At 64.3% G+C, this 24,923-nt stretch overlaps 1 protein-coding gene across 1 annotated transcript; it reads left to right on the top strand.

The window, feature by feature from the left end:
* The first annotated feature begins 112 nt into the window (after positions 1-112).
* On the top strand, positions 113-20,929 carry CHRD (chordin). Its single transcript, XM_067536561.1, has 23 exons — positions 113-365; positions 1,163-1,266; positions 2,637-2,763; positions 4,086-4,232; positions 4,504-4,621; positions 6,401-6,497; positions 6,890-7,031; positions 7,272-7,412; positions 7,692-7,774; positions 7,883-8,030; positions 8,371-8,477; positions 9,055-9,171; positions 12,651-12,807; positions 13,013-13,245; positions 13,672-13,785; positions 15,886-16,086; positions 16,799-16,892; positions 17,135-17,191; positions 17,293-17,396; positions 17,783-17,885; positions 18,412-18,566; positions 18,949-19,042; positions 19,479-20,929. Exons 1-23 carry the CDS (start codon positions 233-235, stop codon positions 19,547-19,549), a joined length of 2,847 nt encoding a protein of 948 aa, XP_067392662.1. The 5' UTR covers positions 113-232; the 3' UTR covers positions 19,550-20,929.
* The last annotated feature ends 3,994 nt before the right edge of the window (positions 20,930-24,923 follow it).

Raw genomic sequence — 24,923 nt, 5'->3', positions numbered from 1 at the left:
GGGGCTCGCCGCGAGCCGGACCCCCGCTGGGGGCTCTAATCCCCCGGGCCGGCCGCTGCCTGCGCCTCATTAGCCGAGCCATTGTTTGCTCAGGATGCCTCGGCTCGGCGCGGCCGATGCCGGAGCCTATAAAACCTGCCGGGGGCCGGTGGCTGGGCACAGGCAGCCTTGACTCGCCCCGGGCCGTGCAGCCGGACGCCGGGGTCCCTCCGCCTTGCGCGCCCCTCCGACCATGGCCGCCCTCGCCCTGCTGCTGCTGCTGCTGCCGCTCGCCCTCTGCCCCGCGCCGGGCGCTGCCTCCAGACCCAAACCCCTGCTGCCCATCCAGCCCGAGAAGGACCCGCTCCCCTCCAAGGGGGCGGCAGGTAGGAGGCCGGGGGGCCAGGCAGGCCGGAGCCCGCCGGGGTGGGAAACCGCTGGGGGGGCGGCAGGTGGGAACCCCTCGGGCGGTCCGGGGAGCCCCGGCGCGGGCTGCGGGAGCCCGGCGGGCACGGCGGGGACTGGGGGGCGCAGCGGTGGCACTGCTAGTTAGGGGGCCGGCCGGGGGCTCCGCGCTGGGCCGGGGCGTTCCCCAGCCCCGGTGGGGGGAGCGGGGGCTGCGCTGGCACAGCTGCCCGGGCAGGGACTCCCTCTGGTTCCCACTGCGATTTACACACCCCCTGCGCCCGCCTGGGACGGGTGACAGCGGCGGGGAGGGGGCCGGGCCGGGCCGGGCCGGGTGTCACCGGCGCAGGAACTTGGGCAGGGGGCAGCATGGGCTGGGTGAAGGCGGCGATCGAGACCTGCCCCGTGCCAGCCGCAGCCGGCGGACAAGGGTGGCCCGGGCTGGGTGCGGGGGGGCGGGGTAGCCCGGGCTAGGTGCAGGGCGGAATAGGGGGGGGGTGCCCGGGCTGGGTGCGGGGGGGGGTGCGGGGTAGCCCGGGCTGGGGGCGGGGGGGCGGGGTAGCCCGGGCTGGGGGCGGGGGGCGGGGTAGCCCGGGCTAGGTGCAGGGCGGAATAGGGGGGGGTGCCCGGGCTGGGGGCGGGGGGGGGGGTGCGGGGTAGCACGGGCTGGGGGCGGGGGGGCCGGGGTAGCCCGGGCTGGGTGCGGGGGGGGGGTGTGCGCCCGGGCTGGGTGCGGGAGTGGGGGTGCCGCTCTCAGGAGGCTGCTCCCCGTCCGCAGGCTGCTCGTTCGGAGGCCGCTTCTACGCCCTGGAGGACACCTGGCACCCGGACCTGGGCGAGCCCTTCGGGGTGATGCACTGCGTGGTCTGCTACTGCGAGCCGGTACGCGGCGCCCCGCGGTCCGCGGAGCCCACGGGCCCCTGCGCGCGCCTCCGGCTCGGCTGCTGATCCGCAGCCCCGGGCAGAGGGCACCGTGCCCGGGGGGCCGCCCCGCGGGGAGCCCCGGGGTCATGGGGGCGGCGGGCCGGGCGGGGGAGGCTCTTGCCCTCGGTTCCCAGGTGGGAAGCGGCTGCACAGCACGTGGGGCTGGGGCAGGAGCGGGCTGGATCCCGGCGGGGCCGAGCCGTGTAGCCCTCGGGGGGTCCGGGGGTGCAATATAGAGCCCTGGGGGAGGGGGCAGGACAGAGCCCTGGGGGAGGGGACAGAGCAGACCTCTGTGGGGGGCACAAAGGGGGCAGGACAGAGCCCGGGGGGAGGAGGGGCAGCACCTTGTCCAGCTCCTGGGTGTGGGGCAGGACACCGCTGTAGGAAAGGGAATTGTTTGGAGGGGGGGGTCTGGCTCTTCCCCTCCTTTCTCCTGTGCCCCCCCCCCCACACACACACACTTTCTGAGGAGCAGAGCACGTCTGCTATAGCCCTTCAGCACCTCCCCTATTTGCCCTGGCGTTGGGTATTTGGGAGCGCAGGGGGCTGCTAGTGGAACTGGCCTTTGAATGCTTCCCTCAAGCCCCCTCCCTGCCAGGGGATCCCGAGCCCCAGGGTAACTGGAGGCCTGGAGCAAACAGCCTGGGCATCAATCCGTGGCAGCTTCCCGCACACACCTGACTGCTCCCTGCTCTTCTGGCTGCAGAGAAGAGAGGGGCTGGAAAGAGGGCCTTGGCCCTCGGTCCCAGAGCCCAGCCCCTCCTGGCCCAGCCCCAGGCCAGGAAGCAGGGGGCAGTTACGGCCGGGAAGCAGCTGTGCACAGGTGGGATCTGGAGGGAGCTGGAACCGGAGGCTGGTGTGTGCTGGGTTTGCCGCCTGGCAGCACCACAAACAGCTGTAGGGCAGCCCAGAGGCTGAGTGCAGGGTGCCTGCAGGTAGGGAATCAGCAGGCAGGCGACAGGATGCAGCCAAGAGAGGTCTCCACAAAAAGGGAGGTGCCTGCAAAGGGGGCATGGGCTGGTTTCTCGGAGGGGGGGGCTGAGCTGGGGGCTTGGGGAGCCCCTGTGAAGAGACCCACAGAGACTGCCTACAGATCAGAGCAGTTGTTAGACATGGTGAAAGTTACTGGGTCTCATCAGATTTCCCCTGGCCCACGGTGTGGGTGGTTCCGTGGTTAGGCTCCACAGAATCCTCTCTGGTGCTCTGTTGAGGCCCACGCAGTGGGGCTGGGACTGGGTCTCTCACCAACCAGGCCACTCAAGGGCATGGGGCAGCGTGTTTCCACGCTGGGGAAGTGACGCCGCTTCCCTGGGTGTCTTTCATCCCAGCAGAGGAATCGCCGAGGGAAGCCCACGGGCAAAGTCAGCTGTAAGAATATTAAGCACGACTGTCCTACGCCGCCCTGCAGTGAGTCCGTCCTGCTGCCGGGTCACTGCTGCAAAACCTGCCCTAAGGGTAAGAGCAAAGTCCCTGCCTTTCTCCTGGGACCTACTGCGTGTCACAACACATTGCGTGTCCCTGGCGGGGCGTTCCTGTGGGAAGGGTCTCGCTCGCCGCAAATGGCTGGGACTGGAAGGGCTGGGAGGAAACCAGGGTTTGCCCAGAATGGTTGTGTTGTGCTTTTGACAACACTTTGTGTGGAGCGGGTGCCCCCTGTATAGTCCATTTCCCATTTGGCTGCGTCTCTCACAGCAATGGGGAAGAGAGGGTAAAAGTCTGGGCAGACAACATGCGGGAAGACACGGGTTATTCGGGGAGGACAGTGCTTGCAACGACTTCTGACTCCTCTTTTGAAACTGACTGCGTGTGACCTTGGTGATTTTTCCCATTCATTCATTACTGGAGCAGCGTAAGGGGTTTACAGTCCAATCAAAGGCAATGTCCCTGTGCCGAGGGGCTTACGACTGAAACAGAAAATGCACAGACCAAGAAGCAGAGGCGGGAAATGTTCAGTGAAGGCCTCTTGTTAGCAGCATTTTTTATTATTTCTCTGATTATTTTGCTGCCCTCTGCTCTGGTCACTTTTCTACGGTCGCGTTTTATATGGCCGCCCATCGCGGTGGTGTCTGAGGGTCTGATCTTTGTGGGGAGAGGTGGAGGGGTAAAATCTGGCCGGAACTACACTCATAAACTGCACGATATACAAGGGACATAGACCCTCCTGCCTCCAGGCAAGAGACTTCCACTAGTTAGCAGGGTTAGGAGGAAGTTTCTTCCGTGGGCAGGTTATTGCATAATCGTCCACTCGGGGACTTGCTGCCCCATTCTCCGAGGCGCTCTTGGGGACAGGGTCGCAGGCTAAATGGACCCCGGCTCCGGCAACACCACCATCTGGGGAGGAGAGCTCCAGCAGGAGAGGCAGGTGACTCTAAAGCCCCAAGATTTTCATGTGGGGCTTGGCTGCTATGTACATGGTGGGGATTGCTGTGTTGCTGTGGGTGCAGGCCTCTTCCCCAGGGTTTCCAGTCAGTCCCTGAGATTCTGTTTCAGCTCCTAGGAAACCCTGGTGCCACAACTGCCATAAAGGAGTCACCCGGGCAGGGTCCTGGGTGCCTGTATAAAGCCATGCTCCACGTGAGCTAGTGCTTGGAGCAGAGAGGACGGGCCGTCGGGAGCGCAGTGCCATTCCCGGCTCTGCTACAGGCTCGCTGGGTGACTTTGGGCAAGTCCTATCCCTTTCCTGGGCCTCAGTTTCCCCCTGTGGGAGACGGGGATTCTGACGCATGCCCCGCTTGCACCGACGCTGTAAAGACTGGTTGCCGCCCTTCTCCTTTCAGCCCCTCCCAGTGTCCTGGAGAAGAGGCCCGAGCCCATCTTCGACAGCTTCGAGTACTTCCAGGATAAAGAGGATGCTCTGCATAAGAGCTACAACGACCGCTCCTACCTGAGCTCGGAGGACCTCGCCCGGGACGACAGCCGCATGGGTAGCTTTCTGCCTGACCTCCATGGCCATGTGGAGGAGGGAGACAGGCCTGGGATGGAGCAGGAGGGCTGGGGGGGTGTTGCAGGCTTGTTTCCGGATTTGCGGCGTGTAGGAGAGTAAAGGCTGTCGGCCACGATCCCCCCACCCTGCATGTCAGTGAAGGAAGAGTCTCTTTGCAATCTCCCCCCCCCCCCCCCCCTGACGCAGAACTCAGTGGCCTGGGCCTCCAGCTGAAGGAATAACTGAGACCTCCTTCCACTTTCCTCCCCCAGACTTTGTGGCCCTGCTGACCAGTGCTGCGGAGCCCTGGCTGCCTCTCTCCAGCGCCGTGGCTAAAGCCAGGTTCACCCTCGTGCGCTCCCACCTGCTCTTCTCCATCAACTACGAAAGGTTAGTCCCGCCCTAGGCTCTGGGCCAGCCCCAAGGAAACTCCCACCCCCTGAGCCCCGAAATGTGCAGCGCATCCTCCCCTAGTCCATTTCCAGCCCTGTAGCCACAACCCAGTGTCCTGGCCTGGGTTGTAACACACCCGGGCTGTCCCTGGGACGGTCAGTGGGGGGCACTGCACTCACACCGCACTCTGGCCCCACAGTCGTGACCAAGACGGAGTCGGTGGTGCCCCAGCTGTCCAGTCTCAGAGCCAGGCTGCCCACTGCGCAAGCAAGTAGCCAGTGGCTCTTGTTCATCAGACAAGAAAGGGTTATTGCAAAGCCTGCCTCTCCTAGGCCGTCAGAGCTGATAGGCAGCTGGTATTTCTCTAATATCATTATGAAACAGCTGAACGGCCCTGGTAATTCCTCCCTCGGACTCCAGAGAATCCGTCACAGGCAGGAACATTCCTTTTGCTCAAGGTTTTTATTAAAAACAAATTCAGGGAAATGGGAAAGAGTCCAACAAACAGGGTCCAAAACACCCCTGGTGGCGGGCCCAGCCAATTCTCCACGCTCCTCAGAGCGCGGCCGTCAGCAGGGACCCCTCGGCTCCAGGCCTGGCTCGGGGGCCTGCAGTCAGTCCCTCCCCACCTTGGAGGTTGCTGGTTGTTCAATCGGATCAGCGCAAGGCAGGAGCTAAGCTCAGCTTCTCTGATGCTCCAACCCTCCTCTTTGTCCAGGGCTTTGCATAGTGAAGTGGTGACTAATTTTAAACTGAGTCAGTGAATCCAAAGAAGGCACAACACGTGTTATTTACCGCCACCCTGGAATGCGTGGCGCTCGGCAGAGCTGGGAGAGGATCTGGCCCCTGCCCCAAGGAGTTTACAATCCATGGCTCCCTTCCTGCAACTGGTTCTGTGCTGGAGGAGCTCTTGACCAGCACTGGAGTTAGTGGGGCACTGCCCTGAGCTATGGGGTGTGCCTGCGTGTTGCCCCTCTGACATCAGGGGGCTCCAGGCCAATGCAGAGGGTCTGCCTGTGCAGGCACACAGGAGCGGGGCCTCCGCTGAACAGATATGCCAATGCTAATAATACGCTCCAGTCTCCACCGGGCTTCTGGCCCTGGAGCCAGTAGGTGTTACTCAAGCCTGCCCCGTAGCAGACTGCGTGCAGCCAGGATGAGCTGGCCTGTGAGATGATGGGGGAAGGGGCAGGTAGGGGGAAGAGAGGCAGTGCTTTGCACCCCCCCATGCCCAGCACGCTGGGGTCTCAGGGGAACTGCGCAGCCATAGGCTACACGGAGCCCGGTTACAAACCTGGTTACGTCGATTCCAGCCCCCGCCTGCGATCCGGCCAGCTCATCTGTTCATGAGCACGTGCGTTCTCGTTGCATGTGACTGCCGGACGGAGACGGCCCTGCACAGCCCCTCGTCCCGGTTCTTCTCTGCCGGCTTTGCACTGAGCCTGTGTTTGGCTCAGCCGCCTTCTCAGGTCTCTGGGGAGACTTTCCCTACCCAGAGAGCTGCCCTGAGATCTGGTCTCACTGTTTGCTTTCTGCCCATCCCTCCTAGATGCCCCCCTTGTCAGGGAGCCCCACGGTGCTGAGTGAGGCTGGGGTGGGGATCAACCAGGCCAGGCCCCAGAAAGAAGATCTTCCCCACGACTTGGGGTGAAGGGCTCAGCTCTGGGGGTCACAGCCAGGGCTTGCTGGGACCAGGCCGGGCCAGTGTGTCCTCCCCCTGCCGCCCCCTGCCTGGCCACCCTTCCGGGCTCAGCTGCTCCGGTTCCCCCCACACAGGCTGGGCCGGCCGAGCCGTGTCCGCTTCACGGACCCCGAGGGCAGCGTGCTGTTCGAGCACCCCGTGCAGAAGAGCGTCTCCCTGCAGGACGGCATGGTGAGCACCCCCCCCCCCTTGGGCTACTGCAGCTGAGCCTGCGGGGCTGGCAGGGGCTGTGCCAGCCAGGAGGCAGTCCCGCCCGCTCGCCCTTTGCCCACAGGCCTCCGTGCCTGCTAGGGCTGCTTCCCTTCTTCGTGCTGGGGCCTTTGGGGCAGCCCCCTGGCCAGCGATGTCCCTCCCTTGTGCCCCGGGGCCTCTTGCGTAGTGCTCGCTCTCCCCCATGCAGTGGGGCGCTGGGGCTCTGTGCTGGAAAACCTGGACCTGCGCCCCATGGACCTTTCTCCTGTTAGCTCCGGCATTGGCTGCCCTCCCTACCTCGCCCCACTCCTCCGGCTAGCTGCCCCTCCTCACCTGGCCCCGCCCCACTCACCGGCTGCCCCTCCCCCTAGATCTGTGGCATGTGGCGGAACCTGCACAAACCCTCCATCCGGCTGCTGAAGGCTGAGCAGCTGCGCGTCTCCCTGGTCACCAAGTCTCAGCCAGCCGGCGAGGTCCAAGGGCAGATCATCAAGCACCGAGCCCTCTTTGCAGGTAACTCCCCCCGTGGAACTTCTCTGGGACCCAGCACCCCCTGGGAAATGTCTGGGTTTTCATTGCATGGGGTCCCCACTGGCCCTGGTACCCTTCGCTGGGATCTCTGCAGCAGCCAATGCCCCGAGTTTTAGCCGGCACATCCTGGATGCCCAATGCCTCACTGCCTCCACCCCCCGGTTATCTGTGTGTCCCCCCCCTTGAGGTGACCCTCACAGCCTTCTGCCCTTTCAATCCCAGAGACCTTCAGTGCCATCCTGACCTCCGTAGACCCAAGCCACATGGGCACAGGGGGCATCGCCATGCTGACCTTGAGTGACACCGAGAACAACCTGCACTTCATCCTCATGGCCAAGGGGCTGCTGGAGCTGGCAGACAAAGGTGAGTGGAGGTGGCGGGGCGAGACCTGGGGCAGCCGTGGGGCTCATGCACCAGGCAGAGCGTCCTTGGGCAGGGGGTTTTAGGATGGAAGGGTATGTGTGGGGGTCAGGGGCTGTGTAGGGTGTGGGTTTGCAGGGGGTGCAAGGTGGGAGAACCGTGGGGCTGGTTGGGGGGAGTAGGGGTGTGCTGGGTGGGGATTGTTGGGTGCGGTTGGTGGCATGCAGGGATAGGATCGGAGATGGTTGGGGGCAGTTTGTTTAATGCTCTTTGCCATTGCAGAGTTTCCTTGGGTTTCACTTAGGGTCCAAATCCTGCACCAGAACCGGGTGCTGCGCGAGGTCCGGGCCAACATCACCGTGCAGGTGAGCAGCCCCCTGGACACTTATTTCCCCCTTCACCGGGACCCTCCCCCTGAACCCTAGAGGCCAAACGCTGGCGCTTTCCCATCCTCCCCATGGCTGTCTCCGCAGGACCCAGACTTCGCGGAGGTGCTGAGTGACCTGTCGAGCCGCGAGATGCTGTGGCTCGCGCAGGGGCAGCTGAGGATCACGGCGCAGACGGAAGGCCGGCGCCGGCGCCAGATCTCCGGCTACATCACGGCCAGGAAGAGCTGTGACAGTGAGTGGTGGGGAGAGGACGTGGAGGCCTCTCTGTGCCCCAGGGCCGTGGGAATGGCAGGATAGCGGGAGCTGGGTCTGCCCCTGGTTAGGGAAAGCAGGGGGCTGGCATGGGAGAGTCAGAGGGCGGAGCCTCTAAGGAATGGGCGGAGCCTTCCACCTCCCTGGAAGGGCGGGGTGGCTGAATGGGCACAAGGCGGGCTCCCTCGGGGGCAGACTGAAGTGCAGCTTAGCCCATGGTGCTGTGGAGTCTGGCCATGCAGCTGCCCGGGGTAGGGGGTGGCTCTGGATCATGGATGCCACGCCTGAGAACCCCGGGGCCCTTTCTCTGTTGATTACAGCCATCCAGAGCGTGCTGTGTGGAGGAGACGCCCTGGTGCCAACCAAGACGGGGGCTGTGGGCTCTGCCCAGCTCACGCTCCATGAGAATGGGACGCTGGAGTACCAGGTAGGGAGGGTCTGTGCAAGGGTAATATGGGCCCGGTACAGCTTGGGGTTGGGTGCAGGCTTTGGCACGTGTCAGTGGAGAAACCTACATGAACGCCTTGGTCCTCAACCCTTTCCACACCGGGAACCACTCCCAGTTAGCAGGGAGGGCATGACCCCCTGGCACCTGCCCATGACTCGTTGGGAACCCCAGGGCAGACCTGCCACAGAGACGGGGAGTCAGGACCTCTGGATTCTGTTTCCAGCCCTGGGGAGGGGAGTGTGGTCTAGTGGTTGGAGCAGAGGGGGTTTGGGGCTTGCCTGGACATCAGGACCCTTCCCTTCTCTGTCCTGGACCTTGGTTAATGGGGTAACGTCTGCCGTGCTGTGAATGGACAGCCGTGCTCAGTGCTGCGTCTTGGTAATGAGAAGCTGGCCGCTGTCGGGGGCTGGGTGGGGTGGGCGGACCGCCACGCCCCCTCCTCTACCCACACCCATGGGTCACGGCGGGCCCTGGCTGTGTTGATTTTCACCTATGAACGCTATGAACCAGACAGACCCTCTCTGGGGCACTGCCCCCTCCTGGTGCCTCCCCGCAGGTCCAGGTAGCAGGGATGCTGAGTGAAGTCATCAGCGTCACCCTGGAGACCAAGCCCCGGAGGAAGAACAAACGCAACATCCTGTACGACATGACGCCCAGCTACAGGGAGGGGCTGGTGAGCACCCCCCGAGGGAGAGATATGGGGGATGATGGGGATCCAGGGGGCCATGGCTAGACCCCTCCCCTAAGGAAAGGGGCACGTGATGGGGCTCTGGGGATGAGTCCTGGCCAGATCCATCCCCCGGTGGCGAGCGATGGCACCCCCAGCTCTTTCCTTGGAGACGATTCTCCAGCTGGGCTCCTACCTCGTTGGAGACCCCCCCCTCCCCCGATTCCAGCTATCCTTCGCGTCCTGGATTCCACCCCGCTTTTGATCCTCATTACATCCCTGGTGCCCCCTCCTCGCTCTCTGAACCCTTCTCCAGGGTTTCATGTTCTCCCGGACCAAGCTCTGTCCACTGGGTCCCACTCTGAGCTTTCTGATCGGGCAGATCATGGGGCCCTGGCTAAAAGTCCCTGCCCAGTCCCCTAGATCTCCTCCAGCCCCCCTGGGCTGCTCTCCTCTGTGTTCCCTTCTGTTTGCCTGGCAACGGGGAGGCCCAGAGCAGTGGCATCCGGCTGCGACGCTCTCCTCCCCTCTGCACTCTGTACCCCCAGGCTCCTGCGTCCGTCGCCCCCAAACCACACTGGCCGTCTTGGGGGACGGTCCGGGTTTCTGTCTGACATGCTGCCCACTCCCTCAGCTGGTCCAGCTCCTGGACTTGATATCTGGATCCGTTCTCCTCCATCTCGCCCATTGGAAGATCTCTGGGCCAGATGGCCCTGGTCTCAGGGGTGATAAGTGCCATGAAGCTAGACCACTGGTGAGAGGCAGATCCCAGGGCTTTCTTCTCAGGCAGGGCTCTGCTTCCTGGGTCACGTCACATTGGCTGCATTCTCAGGAGTTCCCCGCAGCCGTATCCTCCCCATGCGCTGTCTCTGGCTCCCCCACCGTGGCTGGTGTCTGCTGCCCCCGCTTCAGGGATTTGGGGCGTTTCACGGGCCGGGGCCTCCCTTTTCCAGAGCATCAGCGATGTCCCTGCACTGCCACGTGACTGTGTCCCCGCTCCATGCGGCACCGAGCCACGTGGTTTCCCTGGCCCATCCCAGTGACAGCTCTCCTAGCCACGCCAATCGGCCCAGCTCTCAGTGAAATCCCAGGGGCTCCGGGTGTGTGAGAAGCGCTGGGCCCTTGTCTGAGCAGAGTTTTCTTTTCCAGAACCCCCGTTTTACTTACTGCCTCACCCCCTCTACAAATCAGCCAGAACAGCCCAAATCCAGCTAGGCCCTTTGGTCCCCTATTGCCAGGGCAAAGGCCTTGAGAATAAAGCAGTGCGGAAAAGGCAGGGCCGAGACTCCTTGGGAAACCTGGCCCTGGCTGCAGCTAGCACCTCCCTTGAAGAGGAGCGTAAATAGATGGCAGGGAAAAGCCATGTGGCAAATCCTGGGGGGGCAGAGGTAGCCCCAGGCTAGAGAGGGGCCTGATCCAAACCCTGAGAGCTCTGGGGCAGTTTGGATTTCGGTCCAGTCCGGAGACGTGTGTCTACCAGAGCCGGCGGGAGCGTGCAATACCGCCAGAGCTGAGGGACAGCGTCTCGCACCCACTGGACACGCGTCCTGTGCTGGTGTGATGCCCGCACATCGCTCTAGGGCTGTGCAGAATCAGCCCCACGTCTGTCGCCTTTGAGCGTTCCTCCAACCTCTTCTTACTGATCCTTTCTTGTTTTGTTTTGGAGCCGCTCCTTCCTCCAGGGCTGTGTAGATTGTCCCCTGTTCTCCCTGCCCCCTGCGGAATCGGCCTGTTTCCTCTCTAGCTAGATTCCAAAGCCCTTCCTTGCCCTCCCTGCCCCTTCTGGCTTTGCCCTAGTCTGTTCCTGCCAGCTCTATAGAAGCCACTTCCTGGCCTGCACGTGTCCAGGTGGAATCTGCAAGCTTCCCTTTGGCTCCTGCTCCCTTCCTACATGATAGGAATTGCCAGACCGGGTCAGGTCAGGGGTCCGTCTAGCTCAGATGCGCCTCTCACAATTGCCGTTGCCAGAATAAGGTGTGAGAAACGCCCTAGTGGGCAATTGTGGAATAACCGACCCACAGGGCACATTCCTTCCTGACCCCAGGCAGACAGCGGTTGCCCTTATGCCCTGAAGCCTGAGGATTTGTATCCCACCTCGCCAGTGTTTCACCCGCTCTGACGTAGCTAGAGATGTTCTCATTACACACATCCTGGTCTGAATCCTACTGAGTTCTTGGCTTCAGTGGTGCCTGGGGGCTCGTTGCCAAAAGGTTAATCGGCTGCCCAGGACACAGGACGAGCATGTTCTCTTGGCTCAGTGTTAGAACATATTGTCTTTTAGTTTTAGTGACTGTCCCCTCACCCTTGTGTTAGGAGGGGGTGGAGCAGGCGTATCCCATTTACCTTCCCCCTCTGCCATTCATCAGTTTGTAGCCCTTCATCCCAGCTCCTCTCTAAACAGTCCAGACTTCTCATCAGAAGGGCCATACTGGGTCCAGCTAGCCCAGTGTCCTGTCTTCTCACAGTGGCCAATGCCAGGTGCTTCAGAGGGAATGAACAGAACAGGTAACCATCAAGTGTCCCAGCCCATCTCACACCCTCTCCAGATGGATCTCTCAGCCAGGCCTTTGAGCCATTGTGTCGCCTGTCTCTGAACCCTGCCGCTCCTGCCCTCTGCCGGGAGGTGAGGGGCGCAGAGCTGAGCACAGGATACCAGGCCGGGTGGCCCCCTGAGTTAATGCCATGAGCTCATCCCTCTAAAAAGCTTGGCCTGCCGCCCATCGCTGGAGCGTCTGGGCACCTTCCCGCTGAGATCAGTGGTGATTGCGAAGCCATCCCATCCTGCATACCCGATGGGAGCAGGCCGACGCTGCGCACGGCAGTGAATCTGCCCCAGCTGATCATGCTGCCGGGATGGGATAGCTAAGTGGCTGGTAGCGAAGAGATTTGGGGGACAGACTGTCTCCATCTCACTCCCCGGGACTGTTACGAGGAGATAACATCATCAGGCGGGGGCTAGTTGGGCACATTATATGTCTGACCTCTTTCTCCAGCCCTCCATAAGATCTCTAGGGCAGGGCCCATGCTGTCTCAGTAAGTACGGGCAGCAGTAACGCCCCGGCCTCAGAGGAGGGTTTGAACCTGCACGCGTCAGCCCCACAGAACACACCTCAGTCACCTTGCGCTAGAGAAGTAACTCGGTGAGTGGGTAGCAATAGTAGACTGTTATCATGTAGTGGTGCAGCCCCTGGAGGAGGAGGGGAAGCACGCTTTGCCAGGATTGGAGGGGAGGGGCGGCCATGCCCATTTAATGAGGTGCTCTGTCCCCCTCGAGCGTTTGCTGGCCCACGTAGCGGTTGATGCGCCTTGACTAAGAGAGCGCTCTTTTGGCTCAGGCAGGAGCAGCTCCTGCAGAGAGGTCCCAGGTTCGATCCCCACTGCCCCACCCAGGGGAGCTGGCATCACATGGGTGCTACTGGGAGTATGATGATGCCTTCTCACAGCAGGTGTGTTAACCTCTTCCCCCCCCTCCCTTCCCCGGCCAGGCCAGCGGGACCTGGCAGCACATGAACGCCCGGGACACCCACATGTTACTGCAGAGCGAGCTCTTCCTCAACGTGGCCACCAAGGACTTTGAGGAGGGGGAAGTGCGGGGCCAGATCAGCTCCCTGCTGTACAGCGGCCTCCTGGCCCGATATACAGGTACCTGCCGCTGCGTTCTGTCCTGTCTCCCCATGGCTGCCAGCCCCACTGAGCGGGAGGGCATGGGGTGGGTGGGTCTCTGCAGCTGGCAGCACGTGGGCCCTCCCTGTTGGTCGGGGATCCCTGGGGGCTGGCATCAGGCTCTCGGGACTGGCGGGTGGGCCCAGCTGGAAGCACGTGTCTGACCTGTGCCCCTTGTGCCCAGAGCTGCCCATCCCCCTGGCTGGCCAGCTGGTGTCTCCCCCGGTGTGGACCGGCTCGGCGGGGCACGCGTGGGTCTCCCTGGACGAGCACTGCCACCTGCATTATGAGATCGTGCTGGCCGGGCTCGGGAAGTCGGACGCCGCCTCCACCAGCGCCCACCTGCACGGCGTGGCCGAGATGGGCGAGCGCGGCCAGGACCACGCCCGGCTCCTCAAGGGCTTCTACGGCACGGAGGTGAGGGGCCTGCGCGGGGGGGGTCCCAGGCAGAGATGAGGAGCCTCAGGAATCTGCAGGGATCTGGGCTGAGTTCCTCTGCCCGGTGAGGGTGAGGAGCCCAGGGGTTGCTGGGGTGGGCATCGGTCTGTGCCCAGCTCTGGATGCGGAGCTTAGACCTTAAATTTTCCCCAGCTCCACTGCCCAGCCCCGGCTCGGCACGGGGATGCTGGCAGAGCCGTTCAGCCTGAGCTGCATGAGAACCACAGAGGAGGGGTGACAGCCTCCCCTGCCCCTGGGCGCCCCAGCCCAGCCCTGGGCTCTCGGACCAGGGCCAGCCCATAGCACGGTTCCCCTTCCCGCTGCTGCTGTCCTGTGGGGGCAGGGGAGGGGACAGGCCCCAGCGCCCCTGCTGGCTCTGCTAACGCCCCTCTCCTCCCTGCCTAGGCCCAGGGCGTGGTGAAGGACCTGGACGCGGAGCTGCTGCAGCACCTGGCCAAGGGCACGGCCTTCCTGCAAGTCAGCACGAAAGTCAACCCCCGCGGGGAGCTGCGCGGGAGGGTAGGTGCCACTGACTCACCCCCTCCGGCTTTCCGCTCCGTCGGCAGCCGCCGCGGGAGTCCCAGCCCGGCGCCAGGACCCGCCAAGGGTGACTCAGCCCGGACTGGTCCCAGCCTGCCAGGGCGAGCGACCCCTCGGCAGCTGTGCTGTTGGGCTTGCTTCACCCCCCCAGGAGAGGGGAACCCGGCACCGGCCACGCTGCTTCGGTGTCTAAGGTCTGCTGCTCCGGCCTGTGTGGGCCCTTTACTGTCCCCCAGGACTGGCGACAACTCAGCACCCCTGGGACCGGAGCAGTGTCCCAGCGAGCCCAGGCCTGGGAACCATGGTGCCAACTTCCCAAGCCCTGGAGGCCCTGCCCTTCACCTGGGAGGTGCCCTGGGAAGCTCCGATCCCGCCTGTGATTTGTGTCTCGGCACTGATGCGTCTTAGGGACGGGGCCGAGCCGGAAAGCCTTCTCTGATCCCTTCCCTTCCTGCCCTCTCCACCTGCTCTGCACCTTCTCCTACAGGGCTCAGTCTCTTCCCACCTCCAGCCCCTCTTCTGCCTTGCTTCTCCAGCTGACCCCTTTCGGGTCCCGACGTGGGGCTCTGGGCTCTGAAGCTGTTGCATCGGGCCGGCGCTGCTTGTCCCTGGCGCCAGCCCCAGGTCTGGCCGGGTGCTAACCCCGCTGGCGCCCGGGATGGAAAACCCTACGGGCGGGTGAGATTTGCAGACGGAGCAGCATCCGCTCCTTGGCGGGGGCTGGAGCACCGGCGGCTTTCCCAGAAGCGGGGTTTGGCTGGGACGCCTCCAGCTGCCTCCTGCCTATTCATCAGCCGCAGCCAGTGTTTGTGTCTTGGCTGCCCCGAGCCCCCGGGAGACCTGCTTCCCCACAGAGCGGGCTTGGCCGTGCAGGGACAGGAGTAGCTGCTGCCGGGCACCCCCGGGCACTGCTCCAGCTGTTCTGCCTGGCACCAGGTGGCAGGGTTGGCACGGCTAGAGCGGGGCAGGGAGTTTATTCGTTAAGGGAAACTTGCCTAAATTCCTTTGTTCTCCTCAGTCCTCGTCTCCCGACAGCACAGAGGGGGGAAGCAGAGGGCTTCCCTCGCCATGGGGAGATGGGGCAGGTGCAAACTGCACTGCCTCGCTGCAGGCGGCAGTAGGCCAGGGTATCCTGCAGGGGGCAGCACTTTGGGATGCAGTCCCTGCAGCGTCCGGCAGGGGCAGCGCGTGGCGTGAGGGTGATAGTGGCTGGCAGGGTGAGTAGCGCTGGCACCTGTCGTGTCGGAGCAGCCCTGTGCCCTTGCCCGCCTGGCTCAGCCCTGCCGCTCTGACCTACGTTAAAGAAAGTCAGGAACCACCAGGAGAGGGAGAGAGAATCAGTCGGAAAACATCACAATGCCACGCAGGAGCTCCCTGGTGCGTCCACACCTGGAACGCTGCGTGCGGGGCTGGTCGCCCCGTCCCACCCGAGATATCAGCATTGGAAAAGGTGGAGAGAAGGGCAACGAAAATGACCCGGGGTGTGGAGCAGCTTCCATCTGAGGCGAGGTTAAAAAGCCGGGGCCGGTTCAGCTTGGAAAAGAGCCGCCTGAGGGGCTGGGACAGAGGTCTCTAAACTCGTGACTGGTGTGGAGACAGCGAATAAGGAAGTGCTGTTTACCCTTTCCCGTGCCACAGGAACCAGGGGTCACCTAAGGGGATGAGCAGGCAGCAGGTTTAAAACCCACGGAAGGAGGTATTTCATCACGCAGCGCACAGGGACGCAGCGCCGGGGGAAGCCGTGAAGGCCCAGATGATTACGAGGTTCAGAAAAGACCTGGGTGAATTCATGGAGGATGGGGCCCCCTATGGCCGAGCCAGGAGGGCGCAGATGCAGCCCCGGGCTCTGGGTGTCCCGAGCCCCTGAGTGCTGGAAGCTGGGAGGGGAAGACGGGCTGGGTTACTTGGTGGTTGTCTGGTACTGGCCGCTGTCAGAAGACAGGACGCTGAGCTGGATGGACCCTTGGTCTGACCCAGCCTGGCCGTTCTCATGGACTTGCCGTGCCAGGCCCTTGCTGATCAACCCGACCCCCACCTCCCGCCCCACCCCTCACCCACTGTGCTCTTTCCTTGCCCCAGGTCCACATTCCCAACCAGTGCGAGGCGGGGGGGGTGCGGCTGGCCCCCGAAGAGGAGACGCTCCGAGAAGAGCCCAAGCCCCAGGACCCTGAGCAGCTGAAGAAGGACCCCAACTCCTGCTTCTTTGAGGGGCAGCACCGGGCCCACGGGTCTCACTGGGCCCCTGCCTACGACAGGAAGTGCTCCCTTTGCAGCTGCCAGGTGGGTGCAGGGGAGCCCCACGGCTGCCGCCCGCACCCTGGCACCTGCCGGTGGCTTCTGACCACGTTGGCAGGGCGGGGCATGGCAAGGGTGTCCTTGCATCTGCTTTTAGCTCCAGGACGCCAGGAGAGGTGCTGCCTTCCCGTGGGTACGGTCGCTGCAGCCACCCCCAGGGCGGGCGGGAGGGGCCGGCCTCGCAGCCAGGTGGACGGGCGGGAGGGCAGCAGCCTGGAAGAGGTGGAAGTGCCCCTCCTTCCCCCCACCGGCACCCCCGCCTCCACCCTAATGCTGGCAGCTGCCCTGGCATCCCCCGCCACTCCGCCAGCTTTCCCGCCAAGCAGCCGGGAGTCCACCAGCTGACCCTAGAGAGGGTAAGAGACCTGCTACTGCTGCTGCTGCTGCCTCGAGGGAGAGCTCCCTCTGCTCCAGTGGCAGATGCCTGTGGCTTTGGTGGTGCAAGACCAGGGTTCGCTCCCAGGGGGCAGGTGGGCTCCGTCCAGTGCTTTTCTGTGTCTGCAGCATGGATCCAACCCCAGGGCCATGCCTGCTCCCTGGGGCTTTGGGGTGACAGTCAGCCCCTGGTTTCCCTCTTCTGCTGATCCCCATCCCAAGTTCCCCAGGAGTACAAAGGCACCAGATGCCTCTGCCAGGCAGTGTCGAATGAGATGTGTGATCCACCCCCCCCTTGCCTTTTCTCCCCACCCCCCTGCAGAAGCGCACAGTGATCTGCGACCCGATCCTCTGCCAGCCCCTGAACTGCACCCAGCTGGTTCACCTGGAGGACCGGTGCTGCCCGGTCTGTGAAGGTACTGTGCACTGGGGCTGCAGACGGGGGGCTGGGGTCCAGGGAGAGGGGGCTACGCCCTGTGACAGGCAGGGTCCTGGGAGGTGACCTCCCCCCCTTGCAGCCTGCCCTGGGGCGGGCTGTTGCGCTGAAGGGGGCAGGAAGGCACAGCCCTCCTTGGAGATATCTGTGCCGTGCTGCAGAGCACCTGGCCCAGTCGGTGTCCACATGTCTGTCCCTCACGGACCTTTCTTGTTTGGACAGAGAGGAAAGCAGGCCAGGAAGGGCTGAGGGCGGAGAAGGCCCGAGACAGCAGCGAGGGTGAGTCCTGCTCAGCGGCAGGGAGGCCGGGGTGGGCGGGATGGGGCCATGAGCCCAGCCCAGGGCCGGATCTGTAACGCTTTCCCCGGCTGCTCCTCCAGGCTGCTACTTCGACGGCGACAAGACGTGGCGAGGAGCCGGCACCCGGTGGCATCCAGTGGTCCCCCCCTTTGGCCTGATCAAATGCGCCATTTGCACCTGCAAGGTACGGCTGAGCCCTTGGTGCTACGGGGTCCAGGGAGGGGCAGCCTTGTGGGCCCGGCCCTGGGCAGGCGTGGTTCCTCTGCTCCTGGCATGGCCCTGCGTTTCCGCTGGGAGCTGAACGGGGACAAGAGAAGGGGCTCGGGGGCTGGGTGCCGCATGGAGAGCTGCTCCAGGGGTGGGATCCATGCTCAATGTGGGGTGAGGGGGATGGGAGTGAATGCCCCCTCCCCTCCCCCCCATCCATGGGGAGGCTCAGCGACTCCCTTTCCCCTTGCGTTCCTGCCCGGCCTCTTGGGAGCTGGCTTGTCCCTCCTCGCCCGGGTGCGGTCTGGGCTGGGATCCCTGCTGCCGTGTGGTCTGAGCCCACCCCGTCCTCTCTCCGTGCAGGGAGCGACGGGCGAAGTGCACTGTGAGAAGGTGCAGTGCCCGCGCTTGACCTGCAGCAACCCCATCCGAGTCAGCCCGTCCGACTGCTGCAGGCAGTGCCCAGGTGCGTCCTCCCGTCGGGCAGCCAGCCACGCATCGCCCTTGTCTGCATCGCCGTCCGGCTCCCGTGACTGCATCCCCCTCGCAACCTCGGGCATCCTCCGCCCCTTGGGCTGGGCCGGGCCGCTGGGAGGATCTGTGGTCCCAGCCCCGTTCTCATGCACCCTCCCCACCTCCCTGGGCAAAGAAACTTCCCCTCTGGGTGGTTATTCCACGATTGCCCACGAGGGGGAGTCCTTACCCCTTCTTTGGAAGCTGCTGGGCCTGGGTATGCCCCAGACCCGAGGCCGGGTTAGATGGGCCCCTGGTCTGATCGGGTCCCTGCTCTCCTCCTCCCCCCCCTACATTGCCTGTTGCCGGGCCACGGCTGCCACGGTCTGCCAAATCTGGGGAAGCCTCTGTCTCCTGCTCCGCGCTGTGTGCAGGGCGCGCTGCCGTGGAGAGCGGGGAGGCGTCTCCTGGGGGGCGCGTCGGGCACCCACTCTGCCACACTAAGGGCACTGGGGTGCCCGTGTCTCTGCTCCCCGCAGCACCAGCCAAGGGCCCCCCGGAGCTGTCGGACATGATGCAGGCGGACGGGCCCCGGGCCTGCCGGTTCGGGCGCCAGTGGTACATGAACAACGAGAGCTGGCACCCCACGGTGCCCCCCTTCGGGGAGATGAAGTGCATCACCTGCTGGTGTGTGGTGAGTGCGCGGGGCCGGCCCCCGGCTCATTGCACAGACACAAGCCCAGGAACAGCCGCATAGAGCACGTGGGGGTGGGGAATCAGAGCTCCCCCCACCCCCCTGGGCTGTGAAAGGGGCAGGGGGTTCTGTCATCACAGGCCATTTAACAGCCTTCCTGGGCACTAACCTATCCACAGCCAGGCCCCTGGTTTCCCCCCCCCTTCCCCCCGATTCTGGGGCACCTCCTCCTCCTGTCCCCCCGTCCCCAACCTGGCCAGGCTTCCTGAGCTTTCCACACATCCCCTCCCCCCCGCACCGCCCCGTGACTTGGCCAGACCCCCTGGTTTCCTTCCCCCTCCCCAGCCGGCCCCTGCCTAACTTCCTTCTCCCTCCTCTGCAGTCCGGGGAGACCCATTGCCAACGCCAGGAATGTTCCCCCGCGTCCTGCTCCAGTCATGCCAAGACAGAGCCCCGCTGCTGCTCCCGGTGCCAGGGTAAGAGTCGGGGAGGGGGCGTTTGGCCAGCCCGTCTCTCTGTCCGTCCGTCATCTGTTCCCCTGCTTGTGCAGGGCTGGCGGGACCTGCTCTCCAGTGGCTCCTGGGTGCCTGATCCAGGGCGGCCGGCCCCGATCCCGGAGGGTGGGCCCCCGAGTCACCACGTCCCAGGGGATCAAAGGCACCTCCCTTCCCTTCCCAGCAGTAGGTTTCGCTGCTGCTAAGGAATCTCCCTGTCTGTCCCGCTTCCTCCCCGGGCCGAAGGCTCCCGCCAGTCCAGGCCTGGCCCCTCCAGCCCAGCTGAGACTAGCCTCACGCAGGTCACATAGGGCCCAGCCCGAGCAGAGCCTGGCCCGGCCGCTTGCCATGGGCCGCCCTAGGACTGGCCAAGCCTGCTGTTCGCTGACTCCAGCCCTGCTCTGCCTCTGTCCCGCAGCCCCAGACGTTGCTCCGGAAGATGCCCGGGAGAAACTCAGAGCCGAAGCCCCGGAGACCTGGAGCCCCTAGCTGGACCCGAGTGGTAGGAGGAGGGGCCGGTGTGGAGCAGCAGCCTGGCACCGCGGCCGAGATCTGTGCTGCCCCAGCCCCAGGCGGTGCCCCCTGCTGGCGCAGGGAGGATGGGGCGCGTGGCCCAGGCCAATCCCCCGGCCAGCTGGACGGTCCTAGACTAGTTTTGTTGTTTCTTCGGTTTCTTTAACGTGACAGATTCTGCCTTCTGCTTCCACCCTGGGGAGAGCCGTGGGCCCCCCGCCTCCGGGGACTGGCTGCCGCTGCTGCAAAGCTGGGACCCCCCCCCACCAGCTGGGCGGGGCTCAGGGGCTGACACGGGGCAGGGGCACAGACTGTGCTTCACCTGGCGGTAGCCCGGCTCTGTGGGAGCGGATGCCCCACGGGATGGCAGAGTGTGGGGCATAGCCATGATCCCGTGAGGAGCCTGGGACTGGTCCCCCCAACCTGCTGTCCCTCTGGGGAGGTGCACAGCCACTGTGGGGATGGGGCTCAAGTGGGGGCACCTCCATCAAAGCCCTTGCATCCCCTCCAGCCCCTACGCGTGGCTGCAGCCCACCCGTCCCGGCTGGCTCCCTGGGCAGCGGTAGAAGGCGGGCACCCGGCCTGGCTTGTACATAGTGTAAAATCCCCTCCGCCCTCACCTCTCTGCTTGTTCTTCTCCTGTAATTTATGGTTCCAGGAGGGCCTGCCCGCCCTGAGCAGACAAATTAATCTCCATTCATGAGTCTGCTCAGGGCGGGCCCCACTCCGCCTTGCTCAGGGCGGGCCCCGGGCCCCTCCCCGCCCTCAGCAGACAAATGGGAGATCATGTATTTATTAAAAACAAATGAAACTGCCCCGCTCTGGCTCTGGCTTTTATTGCTGCTCCCGGCGGGGAGGCCCCATTGGCGCGGGCGGTCCGGGCACTGGTGTGGACTGGTGTGCATGCTTCAACGCCTGGCATGAGCGCTCCCTGCCCTCCTCTGGGATTAGCACCCCCTCGGCCTGAGACGGTCCCCCTCCAGCCAGGGCTCTCCTCCAACGGCCCCAGGCTCCCTCCTGTTCCCACTTCTCCTTCACACCCCTTCTCCCTGCCCCGGGTTTAGCGCGGGTGGGATTAGAGCATCCCCTGGTGGGCCTGAGGGGGGATTTTCCTGCTGAGTTTTGAAGGGCCGAAGGAGGGAGGTTGAGACCCCGGGGGGAAGGAATCTCACCGGGGTGGCTGGAGGCGCTGTGACAGCCATGGGGGCTCCAGGCAGGGGATGTTCTGGACCAGGGGCTCCCATGGTCTTGGTGCCAGGGCTACTTGCCACGGGGCTGCTCCTGAAAGGCTTGGGCGTGGTAGGGACTGGGAGCGGCTCCTGTGACTGTGTGAGCAATCACTTGTCCCGTCCCAGCTGGGGGTGGGCTGTGAAGGGAAATGGGAGAGCTGGGCCATGGAGCTGGGCCCCAGCTCCTTCCAACATGCTGGGCCCATGGGCGGGGCAGGCACCGGCAGGGAGAGAAAGCAGAGGGGTGGGAGGAGAAGAACAAGCGAGGAGGAGGGGGCGCAGGGGGGGCACAGCCCTGGGGAGACGGGGCGCAGCGGGATGAGTGGGGGCAGGGACACAGACAGGCTTAAAGCCCCGGCCGAGCTGCGCCTTGTTCCTCATGGCCCTGGCGGGCGGGTGCTGGAGGGCGCTGGCAGAACCATGTGCTTCTGGGTGTGCAGCTGCAGCCGCCGGGCAGGGCCACTGGAGGTTACAGGCATGGGGAGCGGCCGGAGGTTACACGGGCCTGCTCCTCCCTGGCTGGTTTGGGCGGGGTTGGCAGAGTCCCTGTTCCTCATCCTGGGGAACCGTCCCCTGCCTCTGCTCTCCCCCCCGGGCTGAGCAACCTGCCATGCCGCGGCAGCCTGTGCCAGGGTCACGTTTCCCTTTGCAGAGACTTCTGCCTCCTGAGGTTCCCTGCAGGGTTCCCGGCTCTTGAGCTTGGAGCCAGGAGACGTGGGATCTCTCGCTGCCTCTGTCACTGAGTGCTGTGTGACCTTGGGCAAGTCCCTCCCTCTCCATGACTCAGTTTCCCCATCTGTAAAATGGTAAGGTGCTTTGAGATGGGAGAGGGGCGTCCTCCTCATAGCTGCAGGCAAGTGGCCGCGGAAGGGGAGCTCTGGCCACGGCTGTGCATTCAGTGGGTTGAAGGCCAGCCCCCAGCTCTTGTGCAAGGCCAGGCGTGAGGTGTCAGCACCTTGCAGACACACGGTCACACGGGGCGGGCCCCAGGGCCGCTGCCTGTGGCGACAGGTACATCCTCACGGCCGCGTTAACTCGGGCTGGCGCTGGGGCTGCCCGCTGGCTTGGCTTCGCATGGGTGGGAGCAGCCGCCCTGCAATGCCCACTTGCTGCCTGTACCCCTCCCTGGTGCTACGCTCGCCCCGTGTCTCACTAGGCTTTCCGGGGCCGCGGCCCCTGGCTCTTAGTGCAGGGCTGAGCCGAGCCAGCCAAGGATTCAGCTGAAGCCAACTGCAGCGTAAGGGACGTGGGGCCGAAACGCATCCCTTTAAATGGTCACCGCTGAGCTGGGCGCCAGCCTTTGGGAAGGGCCCGTTCTCCAGGCCAGGGCCCAGGAGCAGCTCGCCTCTCGCGTGGGACTCAGGCCCTGGTAAGGGCCAGGGTGGCAAATCTCCTGGGGGCTTGGAAAGGGGCAGGGATTCCAGGTGGAAGCAGCTGTCAGCTTCCCAGACACATTCTCTTCCTACGCAGGTCCAATGCCGTAGTCAGCCCTAGGTCGGATGGCGACTCGGAGAAGTATTTGGGCCTGCAGCTCTCCGTTATAAGAGAGAGGCCCTATAATCCTGCAGGAACGGGTCAATCCAGAGGGACGTTCCCGGGGCGATCGCCTCCAGCCCCGTGGGCTTTAAGCCAAGGTTCGGATCAGCTGGGAGCTGCCCCGTGGCTCCGTCACCCCCTTTGACACATGCAGCCACGCAGTCTCCCGCAGAGCTGAGCGTGGGCAGAGCGCTCCACGCCAGCCTCACTGTCACTGCCCAACACGAGCGCCAAGAGGCTGGGAATCCTGGGGGCTGAGAGCCCGTCCCTCCCGCAGGACTCACGCTGCCCTCCGCCCCAGAGCTGCCTTTGAAATTCTCCCCCGCGTGCCCAAGGCACAGACCAGCCAGGGGCGTTGATTGCAGCGTGGCCGAACCCGCAGAGACCCATTAGGGAGGCTCTCCTGCATTTCCCACCAGCAGGGAGAGCAGTTGTTGCAGAGACGCTGCTGAAGACGTGTCCCTCCAGCTGCTGGACTCTGGCCTGCGCCCTGAGGCGAGACAAGCTGAGAGCCAGCGGGCCGTGCCAGGGACGAGGCGGCTGTGGGCAGAGCCGGGATTTCTCCACCACTCTGGCACCTGGGGTCTCCTGCTGCGGGGCCTGGCGAGGAAGGCTGGGCTCTGCCACGGATTGGGTCCATCGACGACGGCCTCTCTCTACATCGAGCCCGGCTTAGCCCTCCCGGGTCTGGCCCGCGCTCAGAAATCTCCCGGCCCGGCCCTGGCGTGAGCGAGCACGCGTGCACGCCGCCCGGGCAGCATCGGAGCTGGGTTAAAATGAAGGTGCCCGGGTGCCCTCCATGGCTGGTTGGGGGGAGGGGGACAGCAAGAAGCAGGGAGAACTGCTGGGATGCCAGGGAGAAGTGGGGGGAGACAGTCTCACCCCCACCCCACACACACACGTCACTGCTCCAACCTGGAGAGGGACCTGAGCTTCCTGAGAGAATTGGAAGTGCTCATGGGGGGGGGGGGGGGGGGAGCGACTGCCCGAATGCCCCAGCCTGCCCCTCCCCCAAGCACTGAGCAGCCCCCACCACCGTGCAGCGTCTCACTGATGGCGCCTGGCGCTGGACCCTCTGCGTGGCCCCTGGAAATGACGCTGATCAGTGCCCGAGGCTGCAACGTTCGAATGCTGCCTGCCAGCGGTGCGTGTGCGTGGGGGGGTGAGTTGTCTGCTGATCCGAAGCAGCTCCTGGCGCCCGCCAGCGAGAGTCGTGCCGCCTGGCGCGGCGAGCCAGCTGGGCCTGGAGGCAGAGCTTTGCTGGGGGCCGGGGGGTGTTTGCTGGGTACTTGGGCTCTGAGTTAAAGCACCAGCTGGGATTCAAACCGCTCGCGTCGCCGTAAGCGTTACTTGCATCCTCCCAGCGTGGGATGCGCGTGGCTAGCCCCCTGCACAGGCACCAAAGGGCACAGACCCGGGGAGCTGAAGGGATTTGTCCCGGGCCCCGAGCAAAGCCGTGACCAGCACTTCTGCCCCTCCCTCCCAGCCTGCACCACCCAGCCGTGCCCCGCTGCTGCGTTGCTGCGCTGAGACCTTGCTCTCCAGCTGAAAGTCCAGGCTGTGATTTCCTCCTAGCGCCGGGCACAGCTGGCAGGAACCCAGCACGCGAGGCCTAGCTTTGCCTTGCCACTCATTCCTGTGAGGCAGCGAAAGGCACGCGCACCTGCCAAGGCCAGGAGACAGAAGAGCTGGGCTGAGGCCAAGAAGCTGGAAGGGGCCGTGGAGGGAGGGAGGGCAGGCATGGGGCAGGTGGCATCTCAGAGCTTTGTGCCTTAGGGGCATCGCTACAGCTTTCCAGAGCAGCAGGTGGCCGAATCGCTCGGAGCAGTGGGGCAGATCTCGCCTGTATAGACACGCCGGCGCGTTATGATTAATCCGCGCTGGTCGCTGAGCCCAGGTTCGCTCTCTGGGAGCTACTGAGCAGCCGGGACAATTGGCGAGACCCCGCAGCGAGTTTTGTCCGTGCCACGATTGCGACCAGCGAATTCCCAGGACAAGAACAACCCGACGCGCGTCGCCGTCCCAGGGCGCGTCGGGTAACCTCTGAAACCCACGGGGCTGGGGGCTGCCCAGAAGGGGCGTGGAGGGGCACAGGATTTTGCTGGCCTGCTCCGGGTCGGGGGTTCGATCCCTTTTTATGCACCTGTTCCTTATACCCACCTATTTCCGAGGCCATATTTAGCCTGGGGGCCCGGTGGGCAATTCCTGCCGTCCACGCCGGGGGCTCCGACAGCTGAAAGCAGCTGCGCCGATGGAAGGCTCCCTGTGCGCTGCTGTAAGGAGGCCGGAGAGTGCGGCAAACGGTGGCCGTGGCTAAACCCGCTAACCAAGGCAGGGGGCGTAGCATTAGCACCTACCGGGCCGCAAGCTAAATCAGCCTCACTCCGACCCGGCGAAGCCCCTTTTAGAAGAGCCGGCGCCCGGCTTCGCTGAGTCCGGCCGCGCGCAGCGTAGTTTCGTTTGCACTAGTTTAGCGCAGCCTAGCCCTGGGCTATAAGTGATTGTATCAGCTGCACGCCGGCCGGCAGTCAAAGGGCAGCAGTGCGTGCGTGTGTGTGTGCGGGGGGGTCTCCAGCAGAGCAGAT

This window comes from Emydura macquarii, unplaced genomic scaffold (genome assembly GCF_026122565.2).
Source record: "Emydura macquarii macquarii isolate MOO-44397 ecotype Brisbane River unplaced genomic scaffold, CSIRO-AGI_Emac_v2 contig_3603, whole genome shotgun sequence".
Classification (NCBI taxonomy): domain Eukaryota; kingdom Metazoa; phylum Chordata; order Testudines; family Chelidae; genus Emydura; species Emydura macquarii.
Note: the sequence above shows the minus strand (reverse complement) of the source record. Positions and strands in the feature narration are given on the sequence as shown.